Genomic DNA, 16,839 nt, shown 5'->3' with positions numbered 1-16,839 from the left:
GCCGAGGTGGGCAGATCATTTGAGGTCAGGGGTTCAAGACCAGCCTGACCAACATGGTGAAACCCTGTCTCTACTATAATATAAAAAAATTAGCAGGGTGTGGTGGCACGCATCTGTAGTCCCAGCTACTTGGGAGGCTGAGGCAGCAGAATCACTTGAAGTTGGGAGGTGGAGATTGCAGTGAGCCGAGATGGTGCCACTGCACTCCAGCCTGGTGACAGACGGAGACTCTGTCTCAAAAAAAAAAAAAAATAAAATAAAATAAATGCTACAGACCAGCACCATTTCTTAAATACAAACTTTGATTCTTAAAGCATCCAGGTAATTGAAGAAGTCCATCCGCTTAGCATGGACTTTGGGCACCTTTCTCCCTTGCCTTTTTCTGCAGATGGACAGAGGTATATGTGGTAGATTTTTGTTGTTAGCGGAATTCTAAAAATCAAAACTAAAAACCTTCCTGGTATCCAGCCTAATCCTGGTTACCCTCAAAGACTCTCAATCAGTACTTTCTCGATCAATTTTCACCCTTCTAAACCTCATTTTTAATCTGTAGTAACAAAAGTCCAGAGAAACCACCCGGACAGAGCCGAGACTTCATAAATGGGAAGAAGACGGTGTAAACCAGCAGCCTGCTCTCCTAGGGCTTACAGCAAAATCAATATTCCCTTGCTGTGAGACCCGAATGGTGGAAACCAGTTGGCTGAGGGGACTAATTGGATGCCTTTTGAAAATTCCCTGGCTGGAATTGAGATGCAGGTTAACAGATAAGATTGCCAGCTCATGCGTTATTTTTCAAAGCTCTCTCCTGAGATTGTGTTTGTCACTTGGCGAGAGTGCTTCATGTGTCCCACAAAAGCAGGAACAGCCCTACCACTCAGAGAGCCCTCTCTTCCCTGTACCCTGCGCCTCTCAACACACATCTGAGTGTCTCCATTGCTGGCACGGTTGTCAGGAAGACACTAGAGAAGGGCTTTTATCCAATGGGCTAAAAACCTCCCCCAAATCAGCTGATGGTAGCTGAGATCATTCACATGTAGCTCCGGGAAGGCCTAGGATTGCAGCTTGGGAATGATGACGATGGTGGCGTTCCCGGGATTGTGCTGATTGTGGTTGTATGAGGCCTATGTCTCACAGTGGCCCCGCCAGCACAACAGCAAGAATGACGTTATTATCCCCCCATTTATGGATGAGCATTGAAGTTGAGAGGGGTTAAGCAAGGTGACCAAGGACACATAGCTTGTAAGTGACAAAACCAAAACTTGCATCCAGGTCTGTCTCACTTCAAAGCCTGTGGGTTTCCAGCTGAGCACCTTTCCCTGTCCTCCTTGCAACTCCGGTGAACTTCCCTGAACCTTATTCCTCAGATCCCTGTCTTTGGTCAAGGATGGTGGTGACAGTGACAGACACCAGCTGGGTATTGGACAGTGTTTTTACATGATTCCTGTGATATATTGCCGTGTCTTCAATTGCTGGTGAACGTCTTTTTCATAAAGTGCAGATTATTAAATTGTTCAAGGCAATTGGGAACTCTTTTTTTTTTTTTTTAGGCCACCAAGTCAGTGATCCTGGTTGACTGCAGTTATTTTTCATGGTGACACCTCCTGCTTATGTACAGCCCAACATCTGGTAACATACTAAAGGTTCTGAGAAGTTGATGAGAGAAGAGCAGATGACTTTTTTTTCCCAGAAAATCCTCTTGCCCTCATTGTTGGCTGGAAAAGCCCGACTTTATCGCAAGCCCTTATCTCATTCATTCAGACATCAGTCCACTCCACCCTGCTAATTATGGGAATGGCTGCCCAGTGCTCAGAGACACAACTGAGACTTTCCCTGAAGTGTCTGGCTCATAGTCATGTCTGTCAGTCTTTCTCCAAGACTACAAGCTGTCCTGATTAGGTGCATCAAACCTCCTTGCATTCAGCTCTACCCATTTTCTTCTAACTAAGCATCTTTCTTTGCCTTTTAGACGGTAGTGGTTTGCTTTGGTTTTTGCATTCACTAGGCTCTACCCATAGGTACCAGGTTGACTCCCAGTGATTATCTCTCCAAGCTAGGGCAAGAGTTGCTCGCTGCAGGGGAGGTTTGCAATGAGGAACAAGACTCAGTGTAGTTTCAACATACATGGACTACGCAGCCTAATTTCTGCTGGATATGGTGCCCAAAACTGGGAATAGAGAGATGAGGCATAGCTCCTTACCCTCAGGTGGTGCTCAGTCTGGTTGGGGTGGATAGGGAAGGCAGGCACAGCAGCAGGGGACCAGGAGGAGGGACAGTGATAGACCTTGGTGTAGGGCATTGGAGGAACACAGAAGTTGGGTATAATTGAGCAAAGGAGAAGAGACCAGAGAAGGATGTTGCAGGGTGAAGATGCTGGAGGCAAGCGCTCCAGGATGAGTAGAACTTAGCCAGGCAAAGAAGGCACATTGGGGAAAAGCAGAGGGAACAGGCTTGAGAATAGGCATGGCAAGGACAGGGATCATGGCATATGTGTGAGCTTGGAGTGAGCTGGTTTAGGTGGATTATGCAGTGCAAAGCAGGTAATGATGTTTGTATTTGGCATCTTAACTCAAAAGTGACTGAAAACCCCAACCAAACTGGCTTACACAAAAAGAGAATTTGTTGCTCTCTGTAAGTCAGTAGTCTTGGGGTAACCTGGCTGCAGGCACGGGTTGATCAGGGGCTCGAATGCAGCACCTCTCCCGCTCCAGCTCTGCATTTCCCTGCTCTGTTTTCTGCATTCAGAAGTCACAATCACTTCAGAAGCTATTTGTCTGAGGTTACGCAGGTTGCATCCAGGCCTGTGTCACTTCAAAGCCTGTGGGTTTCCTGCTGACCACTATCCCTTCTCTTCCCTGCAACTCCAGTGAACTTCCCTAAATCCCGTTGCTGAAATCCCTGTCTTTGGTCACAGATGGTGGTGACAGGGGCAGACAACAGCTGTACATTTGACAATGTTTTTACATGACTTCTGATATGATTTGGCTGTGTCCCCACCCAAATCTCATCTTGAGTTGTAGCTTCCATAATTCCCATGTGTTGTGGGAGGGACCTGGTGGGAGATAATTGAATCATGGGGGGTGGTTTCCCCCATACTGTTGTTATGGTAGTGAGTAATTCTCAGGAGGTCTGATGGTTTTATAAGGGAGAACCCCTTTTGCTCGATTTTCATTTTCTCTTGCCTGCCACCATGTAAGAGGTGGCTTTGCTCTTCCTTTGTCTTTGCCCATGATTCTGAGGCCTCCCCAGCCATGTAGAACTGTCAGTCTATTAAACCTGTTTTTCTTTATACATTACTCAGTCTCAGTATGTCCTTATTAGCAGTGAGAACAGACTAATAGAATTCCCATGATATATGGAGACACTCGGTTGTGTGTTGAGAGGGGCAGGGTGCAGGGAAGAGAGGGCTCTCTGAGTGGTGGGGCTGTTCTAGCTTTTGTTTGGGCACATTCTCAGACAGCCTTTCTTCTCATGGGTAGGAGTCAACTGTGGAAGCTCCAAATGGGATCAACTTGACTTCAAGTCAGTGAGAAAAGGGTACAGCTCTCTAGCCCATTAATTGGAAAAGCTGCACCCAATCATAGGTGATGATGTGCCCATTCCTGAACCACTTGCTGTGGCCAAGGGAATGAGGTGCTCTGATTGGCTGAGGCCTGAGTCATAGGCTCTGTCCAGCACACATTGTATAAGAGAAGGGAAGACGGAGGCTTCCCAGAGAGTGGTCAGGCCATGGTTACCAAAGAGGATGCAGTATGAACCAGGTGGCCCAAAGCATGAGCTAGTCAGGTGGGCTATGTCTGCTTCCTGAAGAGCTTGGGTGTTGACCCAGAGAAGTCAAGTGGAGGAGTGACATGGTGTGATTGGAGCTTTAGGCCAGTCATTGTGGTGGCACTGGGGAACCTAGGGTCGACCAGGGACCATTTGGAGGTCCTGGCAAGTACAGCTGATGAAGGACCAAGGGCAGGAGTGGAGTAAACCCAGAACACATGAGGAGGTAGAAGTGCCTGGACTTGATACACCATGCCCCTGCTTGTCCAGTAAGCAAACCGAGATGAGCTCCGCCAAGCAGTTGAGTCAGGGACCCAGTACCAGGGAATAACAGGGCTTCTGACCATGGCTCTGCACAGAATATGCACCTTCTACAAGCAAGGGAGAAAGTACGTCTACTGCCCCCAAAGTAGCCACTTTTGTCCTTGAACAGAAGAGCTGCAGAGGTACTTACTGCTATTTTTATTGATTCAACAATCTGCTACTCGGTGGCCTCCAAACTCCTGAGAGTTATGTGCTCATTACTGCCAACCACATTCCTCTAAAGTACACATTAGGTCCATAAACACAATTTCAGGGCTCTGTGCGAAGTGGAGATGTTCTGTAATAGAAAATTAGCTTCTTCCCCACCAGCTCCACCAAGTTTACATTTCATCTCCTTGGATGGCAGTATTCTTGGTAGGGGAGAGAAAGGAATCCATGGAGCTGGGAGTATTAGAGGCTGATTGCCGAGTAGGAGCCTCCTCTTGTCCCCGACCATTTAATGATCCGGTGGCTGCCCAGTGTGCGGGATGACCTGTGACCTGCTCTGTTCTATTTACCAACAAAAGAGATTCCATGCGGCAGCCTTTTAGCATTAACAGAAATAGGAAAGGCTGCCATGCACTGGTTGCATTCAAGAAACGGATGGGGCCATGTGCAGTGGCTCACGCCTGTAATCCCAGCACTTTGGGAGGCTGAGGTGGGTGGATCATGAGGTCAGGAGATCAAGACCATCCTGGCTAATGGGGTGAAACCCCCATCTCTACTAAAAATACAAAAATTAGCCGGGCATGGTGACGCACACCTGTAGTCCCAGCTACTTGGGAGGCTGAGGCAGCAGAATCGCTTGAACCTGGAAGGCAGAGGTTGCGGTGAGCCCAGATCGCGCCACTGCATTCTAGCCTGGGTGACAGAGCGAGACTTCATCTCAAAAATAAATAAACAGATGGTTTCCAACCAAACTGGCCTTACCGGATACCTCCACTTCTCTCTTTCTTAAAATAAGGGAGTGATGTCTTTGGCCTGGACAAGCAGCTTGAGCCATATGGTTCTTCTGGATTCAGTTCTAGAAAGGGCCCATGCCCAGCTGTTTAGCTTTGGACAGTTATTGAGCCTCACCGAAGCTCAGACCTGTCATCTGTGGGATAGGGTGCTGGACCCACCCTGAGGGATTATCACGAGGCTTAAATGAGATAGAACAGCTGTAGGGAGCTCAGTGCAAGTTCTAGCTGAGTGGCCCTGGGCAACTCTGAGATAATGCCCCTCAGTGATTCTCAGCCAGGGGTGGTTTTGTTTTGTCCCTACGGGGACATTTGGCAATGCCTGAAAGCATTTTTGATTGTGACAACTGGGGTGGCTGCTACTGGCATCTCATGGGTGGAGGCCAGGGATGCAGTGGAATGTCTCACAATGCACAGGACAGCTCCCATACAACAAAGACTTATCGAGCCCCAAACATCAGTAGTGTTGTGACTGAGAAAACCTCAAGTAGAGAAAACAGTGGGGTATCTGGAGCTGACTGTGTTCTCAATAGCGGGTAGCTGTCAAATGGTAGGTGCTCTGTGCCAGGGACTGTACTAAATGCAGAAAGTCAGAGATCAGAGGCAGATGCCCACCTCTGAGTACACCGCTCCTTAGAGACCAGAGGAGCTCAGGGGAGAGTTGCCTCATACAGCCTGGAGGCAGGACGGGGTGAGGGGGTGAGGGATGGCTTTGTGGATGGGGAGGGCATCTGAGCTGAGTCTGGAAGTTTCCCCAATCATTTTCTCTCCTTCTTCAGTGGATGTGAGGGAGGGTCACCAGCCCTGGGGACTGGTGTGGGGAAGAGGTGGCTTGCATCTGTGACTGCCAGACCCCTCCAAGTGTGAGGTCACATGGGCCTGTGGGTGTGAGGAGAGGAGCCGGGTGGTGAAGGTGTTGGCAGGCATAGTGCTGTGGGACAGGAACTGTCACCTCTGCTCCGACATGAGATCACAGGTCTATCCTTTTCAAGTTGGGTTTTAAAATAAAATTGCTCCTTGTTCTGACTGCAGCTGTCAATTCTTTTGTTATTTCTGAGGCTGTTTGTTAGTAAGAGGAATAATTTAGAGCTTGGAGGTGGACTTCATCTTGGCTAGTTGCTAAGCACCCACTTTCTCAAGGCACGGGGCTCTAGATGCAAAAAGGATCCCCAGCAGTAAGACCTGGGGCTGTCTCACTTGGTGGCAGCATGTGCCTCCCCTCCCACCCTTCATTCTCCCAGCCGTAGACAGCAGAGTGCCAATGTGGCATTTCCACAGACAAACCAACTGCTGTAAGCCTCTGAAACAGGAATGTTACATATATGGCTCTCATGCCACCTGGCCCCATTTGCCCGTCCATGGCAGACATGGCTAATCAATCACAGACTTTCTCATTGAACTCAGATGCATTCTCAGAATCATCCCCCACATGACCACCATCTTCCCCAGGCAACCACCAGTGTACATTAGAGTAGGCAGGTAGCTCTAGACTTGGCAGGTTTGCCATCCTTGCTGGAAATCCTTACTGGCTGTGTGACCCTGGGCACATCATATAACCCCAATTTATTTCCTCTTACACAAAATGCAGATGCTAATGCCTACTTTGCAGGGTTGTTGTGAAAACTAAGAGAAGTAAAAACAAAGAAAGTGGCTGGCATAGAGTCCAGCTGGAGTAAGGGCTCAGTAATTTTTTTTTTTTAGAAATGGGGTCTCACTGTGTTGCCCAGGCTGGTCTTGAACTCCTGGTCTCAAGCAGTCCTTGTGCCTCAGCCTCCCAAATTGCTGGGATTACAGGCATGAGCCACCTCGCTGGCCCTCAGTAATTGTTCCTTGTCTTGCTTTTTGCATAAAACTTACCCTTCAAAGACTGCAGTGGGACTTGTGGTTCATTTAATTCTGCTTGATATTGTCATTTATCTTTTCAGCTATATTTGTTTGAGTCCTCAATAAGACTGTAGGCATTTAGATTGCAGGGAAGGTATCTTTGGAATTTTTTTGTCCCCTGGCCTTCCATCAAGATGTGGTAATTGGATGTATAGGAGTGTGGCAGACACTGCTAGTTGCTTGCTGAAAATAGCCATGGGTTTTTTTTTTTTTTTTCTTATCTCTTAGTAACAGAGCCCTGGGCATTATGCCTACATAGAAAATAGTAAATTTCTCAGCTTCCCTTGCAGCTACATATGGCCATGTAACTAAGATCTGGCCAGTAAGATATAGGTAGATGTATTGGTTGTGGCTTCCCAGAAAGGCTGCTTATACCTCATCTGGGTGGTGCATGCCTTGCCTTTCTGCTTCCTGTTGCCTAAAATTGAGATATGATAGCTGGAACTCCAGCAGCCGCCTTGGGCCACGTGGTAACCTGGGGGATGGCAACTCTGCAGCTAAGATAGCAGAGCAGAAAGATGGATGGCCTCAGTTCCTGATGACTAAGGAGGGCGGCCATCCCAATCCTGGACTGCCTCCCTGCAGACTGCTTGTCCATCAGAAAAGAAGCCCCAAGTAATTAGACCCCTGCTATTTTGGAGCCAAATGCGATTCCTACCTGATGCAAAGAGCTCTTTGAATAGAGGCTGAGAGAACTGCTGCCCAGAACTCTAGAGGTGACATAGCACATGGCATTTAGGGACTTTGGTGTTCAGCTCACGTAGTCAACAGCTAGTTATGAGTTTCATGGGCCACAGGTGCTGCTGGGGAATGTGGCTTGTTGCTCAGTTTAAGAGCAAACATAGAAAATAACGCGAAGAGAGAGGTGAGCAAGAACAGATCAGGCAGGGCCCTGCAAGCTACGTCCGGGAATTTAGACTTGAGCTTGCGTGCAGTGGTGCATCATTGGAGGAATGAATTTATTTGTTTACTTATTTTTATTTTTTATTTTTATTTTTTGAGATGGAATCTCACCCTGTAACCCAGGCTGGAGTGCAGTGGCGCAATCTCGGCTCACTGCAACCTCTGCCTCCCAGGTTCAGGCACTTCTGCCTCAGCCTCCCTAGTAACTGGGACTATAGGCATGCACCACCATGCCTGGCTAATTATTTTGTGTTTTTAGTAGAGATGGGGTTTCACCATTTTGGCCAAAGTGGTCTCAAACTCCTGACCTCAAGTGATCCACCCGCCTCGGCCTCCCAAAGTGCTGAGATTACAGGCATGAGCCATCACGCCTGGCCCGTTGGAGGACTTTAATTTACACTTGGGAGCCAGTGCTCTGGCTGTGGTGTGGAAAAGGAGTAGGAGGCAAGATAGCTGATTTTGTTCCTCTTGACAAGGGTTTCCTCCTCCTTCTAGAAGACCTGAGTCTATCAGCCAGCTCCAAGACGCCCTTCTCCTTGGCAGAACCCCACCAAGTCTGATTTGGGTGTCAAGTCAGAGCTTGGTCTATGCCTGGGGTTTCTAAAGCCCCCACACCTCGTGGCCCTCTTGGCTGGGACTTCCAGACGCTGGGTCTATCCCATCAAGGACTCTTTTTTTTTTTTTTTTTTGAGAACTTCCAGCATTCCTGGTCAGCCACACACCAGGCAAGCCCTGCATACTGGCTTGGCCAGCACCCGCCATGGCTGTAACTGACCTCTAGGTGGCGGTGGCCACCTGCTGCCACTCTGGCTCCCAGAGCCCTGGCGAAGGAAGTCCTCTTTCTCCCCACATTAGCCAGTGTTCCTTGTCTCTTCCCTCCCTGAGTTGTGGATCCCGGGACCTACCTGTTTCTTCCTCTGTCTTAGGTGAGACTTTTCTGACTTGCCAGTTTTCGCTGCTATGAGTGTCGGTAACTTCATCCAGTAGGCTTTGCAAAGTCTTTATTTGTGCAGAAGACTGGAGGAGGTGTCACAGTGTCACACACAGAGATTTGCATATGCAGACCTTGGTCTTCCTGTCAAAAGCATCCATCCTTTGCTCACTGCCAGATGCTTATCAGCAAGGATAGATGAGATGTAGGTGGCCTGGTACAGAGGGTAAGCCCTCCCTCCTTCCTTCTTTCCTGTCTGCCTTCTTGTTTCCTTCTCTTCCTTCTGTTTATCCATCCATCTACCTACCCACCCATCTAGCACCCATTGGGCATCTCCAGGAACTGAGGGCTCCTAGGGGTTTCCATCTTGGTTCTTGCCCTCAAGGAATTCATCGCATAGTAAAGATGGAGACTTGTAAAGGTACAATTGCAAGTAAATGTTCGGGTGATGTTCATTTATTCATCTGTTCATTTGTTCGTTCATTCATTCATAGTATTGAATATCCATTATTTCCAGGCACTGGTCTGGGTACTAGGGCATAGTGAATAAGACTGTGGTCATGTACGCCCAAGAATATGTATAATTAGTATTTGTCAATTAAAAGAAGACAATTTTAAAATGTGCAGAGCTTACGTTCTAGTGGAGAGAGGACAGCGAGCCATCAATAAATCAAGGCTTGATATGTACCATAGATTGAGGTCAGCAGCTGCGATTGCCTGCCGTTTCAAATGATTCATCTTGTAAGCAGACAGTGTCAACCTATGGCATCAGTAAATATAGCACGATACTGGAAAAAACCAGGCATGATAATTGCTCATTATGCCAAACGCTGTGAAGAAGCAGAGAGAGAATGATAGTAGAGGATAGTTTTGGGGCAGGGTAAGGGTGTATACTGGGTGGCCTGTGTGCACGTGTGTGTGCGTGTGTGTATGTGCATCTGGTGAAAGTGATGTATACCTGGTGGGGCAGTGAGTACTTGGTAGTGTGTGTACCTGGTAGTGTGTGTATGGATGAGCATCTGATGGGGTGTGTGCATGTGTGCCTGAAGGGATACGTGTGTGAATACTTGATAGTGTGTGCACCCGGAAGCATGTGTATGTATATCTGGTGGAGTATGTGCATGTGTGCCTGGGGGGATGTGTGAAATTGCCTCCTTTCAGGGCGAGGATGCATCGGGATTGTGAGCTTTTCCAAAGGTGGAAAGGTTCTGAGCTGCTGGCCTTCACGGAGACGTACCTAGGTTGATGGGAGCTGCTCAGGAGCACCTCTGAACTCCCAGAAGGCCCGGGGCATTAGCATCTTGTCTGCCGATGGCCTCTAGAGAGAACACTGTGCATCTCAGGACCAAAGCAGTGTTTGAATTGCATTGACAGAGTTGATTGTGACACTCGAGGCCTCCTTTGCCATAATGCCACCCTCTTTCAGTGGGCAGTAAGCTGTGATATCAGACCAGACCCCTTTTCCCTCTCCTTCTCCTTACTAAGTAGCAATACATTCAGAGCAGGTCAAGTCACATTGTGTGTTCTTGTAGCATTTAAGGAGAGTTCAACCCCTCTCCAGAATTGCTAATAACAGTACAATAGACACCGGTCATGCTTTATGCATGCGTTACGTCACAACCCTCTTAGGTGGGTGCTTATAGTATCTCCGATCTATAGATGCTAAAACTGAGGCTCAGAAAGGTAAGGTAGGTTGGCCGGGGTCATCCAGCTGGCAGGTGGTGGAGTCGGGGGTTAATCAAGGCAGCAGTTCCCACAGCCTGCACTTTAATTTCTGTTCTCTGGAGTGGGGCCTCCCCACTCTTAGTGATTGGGAGGCATCTGCCTGTGTTTTGCAGAGATATGGCAGGTCTCAAGAATGGCCCGCACAATACCTCAATGCCTTGTCTAGATCCTGAGCTCTTTCTCTACTGCTTAAGGACAGGGTGGTCTGGAGGAAGAACATAGATTAGGTGCTAGAAAAGACAAAGGTTCAAATCACGTCTCCACCACTCACTCTGGGTCTTTGGGCAAGGCCCTGTTCACACCTCATTTACCCACCATAAAAAGACTTGGACCAGGCAAAATGGCACACATTAGCCTCTACCGTGGTGCTTTGCAAGTCTGCAAGATGGAAAAATGTTCATCCCAGCCCCATCTTGTATGTGAGGAAATTTTAAAAGAAAATTGAATGCTCTCTTAACGGGCATTGTTATGAGAGAGAAATGAGTACATTGGGTAAATTAACTGTATTACGATGTTTGTGGTCTGCATACGGGCACAATTTGATTGGGGAGACAAAAGAGGGTTCCTCGTGATGACTAATACGTCTCTTTAAACATACATTAGAGAGAGGTGCAGAGAGTGCGCCTATCACATCTGAAATGTTCTATTGTTCTGTTTGTTTTTCATTACTCTGAAATGATTACTGCAAAAATTCCTAAATTGGATGCTTTTCAAAGAGGAAGATTAAAGACCATAAGCACAGTCTTGCAGCTGTGCAAAAAAGACTGTGCATCTGTAGATGGATGGAGAGCCTTAACAGCTTCACCTTGGGCTCTGCACTGCACGTGGAGAAACCTCAGGCCCATTGGGAAGTGGCAGCCACGTTCCATCTGTGAGCCCAGAGGGACCTTAGTTGGCATTTTGTAGCATGTCTGCCCCGAGCTGACCACCATCTGCTTGGCATTATTTAAAACCTCTTAAATGCATTTCGGCGGGGGACAGGTCTCCATAATACTGGGACAGGGCGGCAGAAGTCTTCTGGAGAAACCAGACGGAAACCTTGCCTGGTTGCAGAGGAGGAAGAAGCATCAAACGCGAGCCCTACCCAGACACTGAGTAGTCTCGCTTCTGTGGCTGCCTGGGAAGTTGCAGCTGATTAAAGATCAGTACTCATTTGAGGGTTTTGTATTTATTATGTACTTTTTGTTGTTAGACAATTATCACTGGTCCTGTTTCTAGAAGGAGAAAGGAAGTATTTGTACTCTTGGTGTTGGCTGCAAAGTTGTCCCAGCCAACAATTCCCAGTCACGGGGAAGGATACAGGAAGGAGCTTTGAATTGTGTAGATGAGTTAGAAGGCCAGTGAAACCCAGAAAGGGCAATGCTGTGGGCACCAAGGAGGAGGTATCCTTTGGAGTGTGTCACAATCCACTCCCCTTCTCTTCCTGCACACGCTGCACACATGCACAGAGGCAGGCTCTGGCCACAGCTCATTGGCCCAGAGTGAGCACTCACGCAGGAGAAAACTACCCAGATACTGGCCCAATCAGATTCCCTGTTGGTCTCAGATCTTTTCATTACAAGTGGCAAAATCTTACCTTGAACTGGCTAAAACAAAACAATTTTTTGCCTTATATGAGTAAAACATTCTGTTGTAGCTTGATCCAGGGTCTTAGCTATTCTCCTTCCTCCTCCCTTTCTCCCTTCCTCCCTTCCTCCCTTCCTCCCTTCCTCCTCCTCCACCCCCTCCTGCTGTCTTCTTCCCCCAACTCCTCCTCCCCCCAACTCCTCCTCCCTGGTCCACTCCCCCCTCCTCCCACCATTTCACTCTCCCCTCCTCCTCCCATTTCACTCCCCCCTCCTCCTCCCATTTCACTCCCCCCTCCTCCTCCCATTTCACTCCCCCCTCCTCCTCCCATTTCACTCCCCCCTCCTCCTCCCATTTCACTCCCCCTTCCTCTTCCCATTTCACTCCCTCCTCCTCCCCCTCTCCACTTCCCCTCCTCCCCTATCCTCCTACCCCCTTTTTCCCCCTTAGGTTCTGCCTCTCTGTAGTGTGTTCTCTAGTAGGTTCCTGTCTTGTGGGGCTCACCAGCAGCTCTGAGCTTAGATCCTCACAGGCCAAGAAATGCAGCTATGAAACCCCTCAGCTTTCTCCCTGTCATACAGGCTCCTGATCGGCCTGGATGGGGTGGAACACCCTCATGATGGTGCATGCAGGACTTTGATTTTCCCAGCCTTGATCTCATGCCTGCTCTAGGATCAGAGCTGGAGCGGGACCCACAGGGAGCCCAGAGACAGGCTGGGTGGAGAGTGGGTCCCTAGAGGAGAACTGAAGAAGAGGAAGTGGATGGCAGGCAGAGAAAGACGACCACTGTTCACACGGAGGCTTCCTCCTGGACCATGCGGGATTATCCCTCAGAGCATGGGTCAGTCTACATGCACGTGGGCCTGGGTGGAGGGAGTGTCCTGTCTAGACCCTGAGCTCGGGAGGTGGAGAAAGCAAACTTGCAGGGAGGAAGCAGGATCCCTTGGGTGTGCAGAGGAGCAGAGCAGCGTGGCCTCGCAGCTAACCTTGGACTTGGGTGGCTTTCTGGTCACTGGTCCTGCCCCTCAGGAAGCCTGGCAGTCTTTCCGGCTCTTGGTTTTTTTGAGATACCCTTGTACCCATCCAGTAATACCCCATTTCCCCAAAGCCATAGTGAACTGGCTTTTCTTCCTGGTAATCAAAGAGTTTGTGACTAAGAAGATGGAAGGACCAGCGACACTGTCGGCCTAGCTCACAGAGTTCCTCTCCAGAAGAGAAGTGCCTGGCTCCCGGTGTGGTTGGAAACATGCCGAACAGAAGCATGGCGAGATGAAGCATGGCTCAGCTTGCATGCAGCCAGAGAAGCTCCTGATTCTGTAAAGTGTAATTAGCTTGGCAGGAGGGAGAGGGCCATTCAGGATCACAGCAGGAGGTGACATGCTAGTGGCCGTCCTAGCTGAATCACGACCTCCCCAGCCCATTCCTTCACACAAGAGCTGTTTTGCCGAGTGAGACGTCATCACCCAACCACGGCTCGCAGCCAGACACAGCCGAACAGGCCTAGTGCGGCTGAAACTTTCCTTCAGAGGGGGAAACCCTAAAACTGTCTGCTGGGCGTAGTGATTTCTTTAGTATTTTCAGATTTGAGTGTATTGCTTTTTCAAATGCCAAGATTATTTTTAAGTCCATTATATTCTCACTGATTTCCTATTGTCAAGAACATTTTATTTGGAAAGGTCTTAGTGTAACCAAAGTAGAAAACTCCTTGTATATTTTTAGCTTGGTCTTCCCTCTTGTTACCTCCTCCTCCGCCTGGCCAGCTCGTCTTCATCCTTCAAGGCTTTGCTTAGCCATCACCTCCTCCAGGAAACTGCATTCCATGTCACCTCTCCTTATCTTCTGGCCTGCTGTGCGTTCCTCTGCCATAACACTTATTCCACTGGACTATAACTTTTTGGCTGGTTGGCTGCCTCACAAATGTGTGAACTCTTTTTTTTTTTTTTTTGAGACAGAGTCTAGTTCTGTTGCCTAGGCTGGAGTGCCTGGAGTGCAGTGGTGCCATCTCAGCTCAATGCAACCTCCGCCTCCCGGGTTCAAGCAATTATCCAGCCTCAACCTCCTGAGTAGCTGGGACTACTCAGGGCTCATGCCACCATGCCCGGCTAATTTTTGTACTTTTAGTAGAGAGAATTTCGCTATGTTGGCCAGGCTGGTCTCGAATGCCTGACCTCAGCCTTCCAAAGTGCTGGGGTTACAGACGTGAGCCACCGTACCCAGCCAAACGTGTGAACTTCTTTAGAACAGGCACATTGCTTTTGCTAATAATAGCCGACTTTTGTTAAATATTTAAATGTTAAGCAAAGTAGTTGATTTTCAAACACAGTCCTAGAAGTTAGATGCGATAATTGCCCACATTTTACATTAAGAAATTGAAGCATGTGTGGAGAGGTTTAGCAAATTACTTAAGGTCATACAACTAATGAGAATATGAAATCAAGATTCTATCCCAAGCAGCCTTAGTCTTATTGTGTCCATAATCACTGTTTCAAACTATTGGCTCAGCTCAGTATCTCTCCTTGGAGCCACCACAAGTCTGGTGCCTAGTAGGTGCTCAATAAACATTGGGTGAACTTAAAGAGATTGGATACCTGTGAATGTGCAGCTGGGCTGACTTGGAAGGAATTTGCGGAGGTGGTTTTGCTGCTTCTATTACTGTGATGAGGGGTAGAGGACGTTTGGCCTCCTGCCCACATGGAATTTTGCAGTCAGAGCAAGTTCTCACCGCAGCCCTTCACTCCTTCTCTCCAAGACAAATGGAAACTTATTCTGTTCTTAAAACTCGTCTCCTCTATCAGAAGCTTTTTCAAAGGCTCTGGTGCTGAGGCTGCAGGGTGAAAAGTAACCTCCCATCCATCACAGCAATTCTGCTTGGGGTTGGAAAACAATTTGAAGCATCGCGTTTTCCAAGAGGAGTTTTCCTTTAAATTTTTTATGATAGAAAATATTCAGGCTGGCCAGGTGCCATGGCTTACACCTGTAATCCCAGCACTTTGGGAGGCTGAGGCAAGCAGATCACTTGAGGTCAGAAGTTCAAGACCAGCCTGGCTAACATGGTGAAACCCTGTGTCTACTAAAAATACAAAATTAGCCGGGCATGGTGGCAGGTGCCTGTAATCCCAGCTACTCTGGAAGCTGAGGCAAGAGAATCACTTGAACCCCGGAGGCAGAGTTTGCAGTGAGCTGAGATTGCGCCACTGCACTCCAGCCTGGGTGACAGAGTGAGACTCTGTCTCAAAAAAAAAAAAAAAAAAATACATACATATACACACACACACACACACACACACTCTCTCTCTCTCTTATATATGAGAAAATATTCAGACCAGTGTGGAGATCAATATCTCAAACACCCTGAACACTCTGGGCCTCAACTGTGGCTTCGCTCCGGGTGCTGGGCTCGATCTCTTGCCGTAGGTCTAGTCCCCAGCAAGCTCTCAGTCCTGGCCATGCAGCCTGGGCTGGACCCTGCTTCCATGGTCAGCTTCACTTTCCCCCATTCACTCTTAGACATTGCCTCTTTTTTCCTGAAGGATAGAGATGTGCCTTTCATTTTGGGATATGACGTGCCTTTTCAAGTACGTCTACAGTTTAGCCTTCATCCGATTGCATTTGGGGAGAAGAGGGAGGGTTGGAAGTGTGTTGTCTTCACAGTGCCAACCAGAAGTCCCACTTAACCTGAAAAATACCATTTAATTTTTCTGTTACCAAAGTCTGTTCAGTAGAAGAAAGAAATTTGGAAATCTTGAAAGAAGATAAACAAAGTAAAAATCTATCACCATTCAGAAATAGCAGCCACTGTTAATGTTTTAATTTGTATCCCAGTCTTATTTCTGGGGATTTAATTATACACATACACACACGTGACTGGAGTCATACTTATCAATATATCATAAGCAATGTCTTAATTCCATGATTTCAGAATAAACAAGGGTCCAGCTTCTGTTCCTCACTGCCTCCCCCATCCCAGGAAGACTTGGCAGGTATTTATATCTATGAAGAGAGAAGCAGAAGCCTGCTCTACCTTCCCAGGGAAATAGAAAGCTCTGTGCAGAATATCAGCACCGCAAACAGAGCAGCCAGTTTAGCAATGCACATGGCTAAGGGGGGATCATGTGCATGACTCAAATATCCAGACTGCAACATGTGACTGCAGGATGAAGTCATAGTTCCTTTTACATCCCCCTGCTATGATCGCTGGAGCCCCCAGCAGCTTGATTGCCGGAAATTAGCTCCCATAGCAGTGGCTCCAGCTATTTCTGAGTTTCCCAGGAGCCGCCTCACGTGGACTCAGGGACTCGCCCCTTGTGATTTTCTCTGTGGCCCCTGCTGCTGCTGCCCATGCTGAAGACGCCCCTTGTTAGGACGCCAGGCTCCTGGGCACTGCTGCCCGCCAGCGGTCGTTGTCGCTCTGACTTGGGGTGGAGGCGGAGGCACTTTCTCTGCGTTGGTACTCAAACCCAGATGTGACAGCTAGGCCTGTGCCTTATATCCACACAACACAACTGAGGCGAGGCTAGAAGTTTTTCATTGCCTATCACCTCTGTATTAGTCAGTTTTCATGCTGCTGATAAAGACATACCCGAGACTGGGCGGTTTACAAAAGAGCGAGCTTTAATTGGACTCACAGTTCCACCTGGCTAAGGAGTGGCTAAAGAGGCCTCACAATCATGGTGGAAAGCAAGGAGGAGCAAGTCACATCTTACATGGATGGTGGCAGGCAAAGAAAGCTTGTGCAGAGAAACTCTGCCTTATAAAGACATCAGATCTCGTGAGACTTATTCACTAACAAGAGAACAGCATGGA

The 16,839-nt window shown here is 48.2% G+C and overlaps 1 protein-coding gene across 10 annotated transcripts in view; it reads left to right on the top strand.

Annotated features, from left to right (window-relative positions):
* Nucleotides 1–16,839, top strand: part of SNX29 (sorting nexin 29) — a 584,658-nt gene that overhangs the window by 459,131 nt on the left and 108,688 nt on the right. The window contains exon 19 of one of the 10 annotated variants that reach the window (XM_063717593.1): nucleotides 1,548–3,293. The exons of the other annotated variants lie outside the window; for them this stretch is intronic. Coding sequence (XP_063573663.1) covers nucleotides 1,548–1,595 — 48 coding nt within the window. The 3' untranslated portion in view covers nucleotides 1,596–3,293. Of the gene's footprint in view, nucleotides 1–1,547; nucleotides 3,294–16,839 lie in introns of those variants that run through there. 10 annotated transcript variants of the gene reach the window in all.

Source organism: Pongo abelii, chromosome 18, assembly GCF_028885655.2.
Source record: "Pongo abelii isolate AG06213 chromosome 18, NHGRI_mPonAbe1-v2.0_pri, whole genome shotgun sequence".
NCBI classification, from domain to species: domain Eukaryota; kingdom Metazoa; phylum Chordata; class Mammalia; order Primates; family Hominidae; genus Pongo; species Pongo abelii.
The sequence above is the reverse complement of the archived record's forward strand: the minus strand, read 5'-3'. Positions and strand labels throughout refer to the sequence as shown.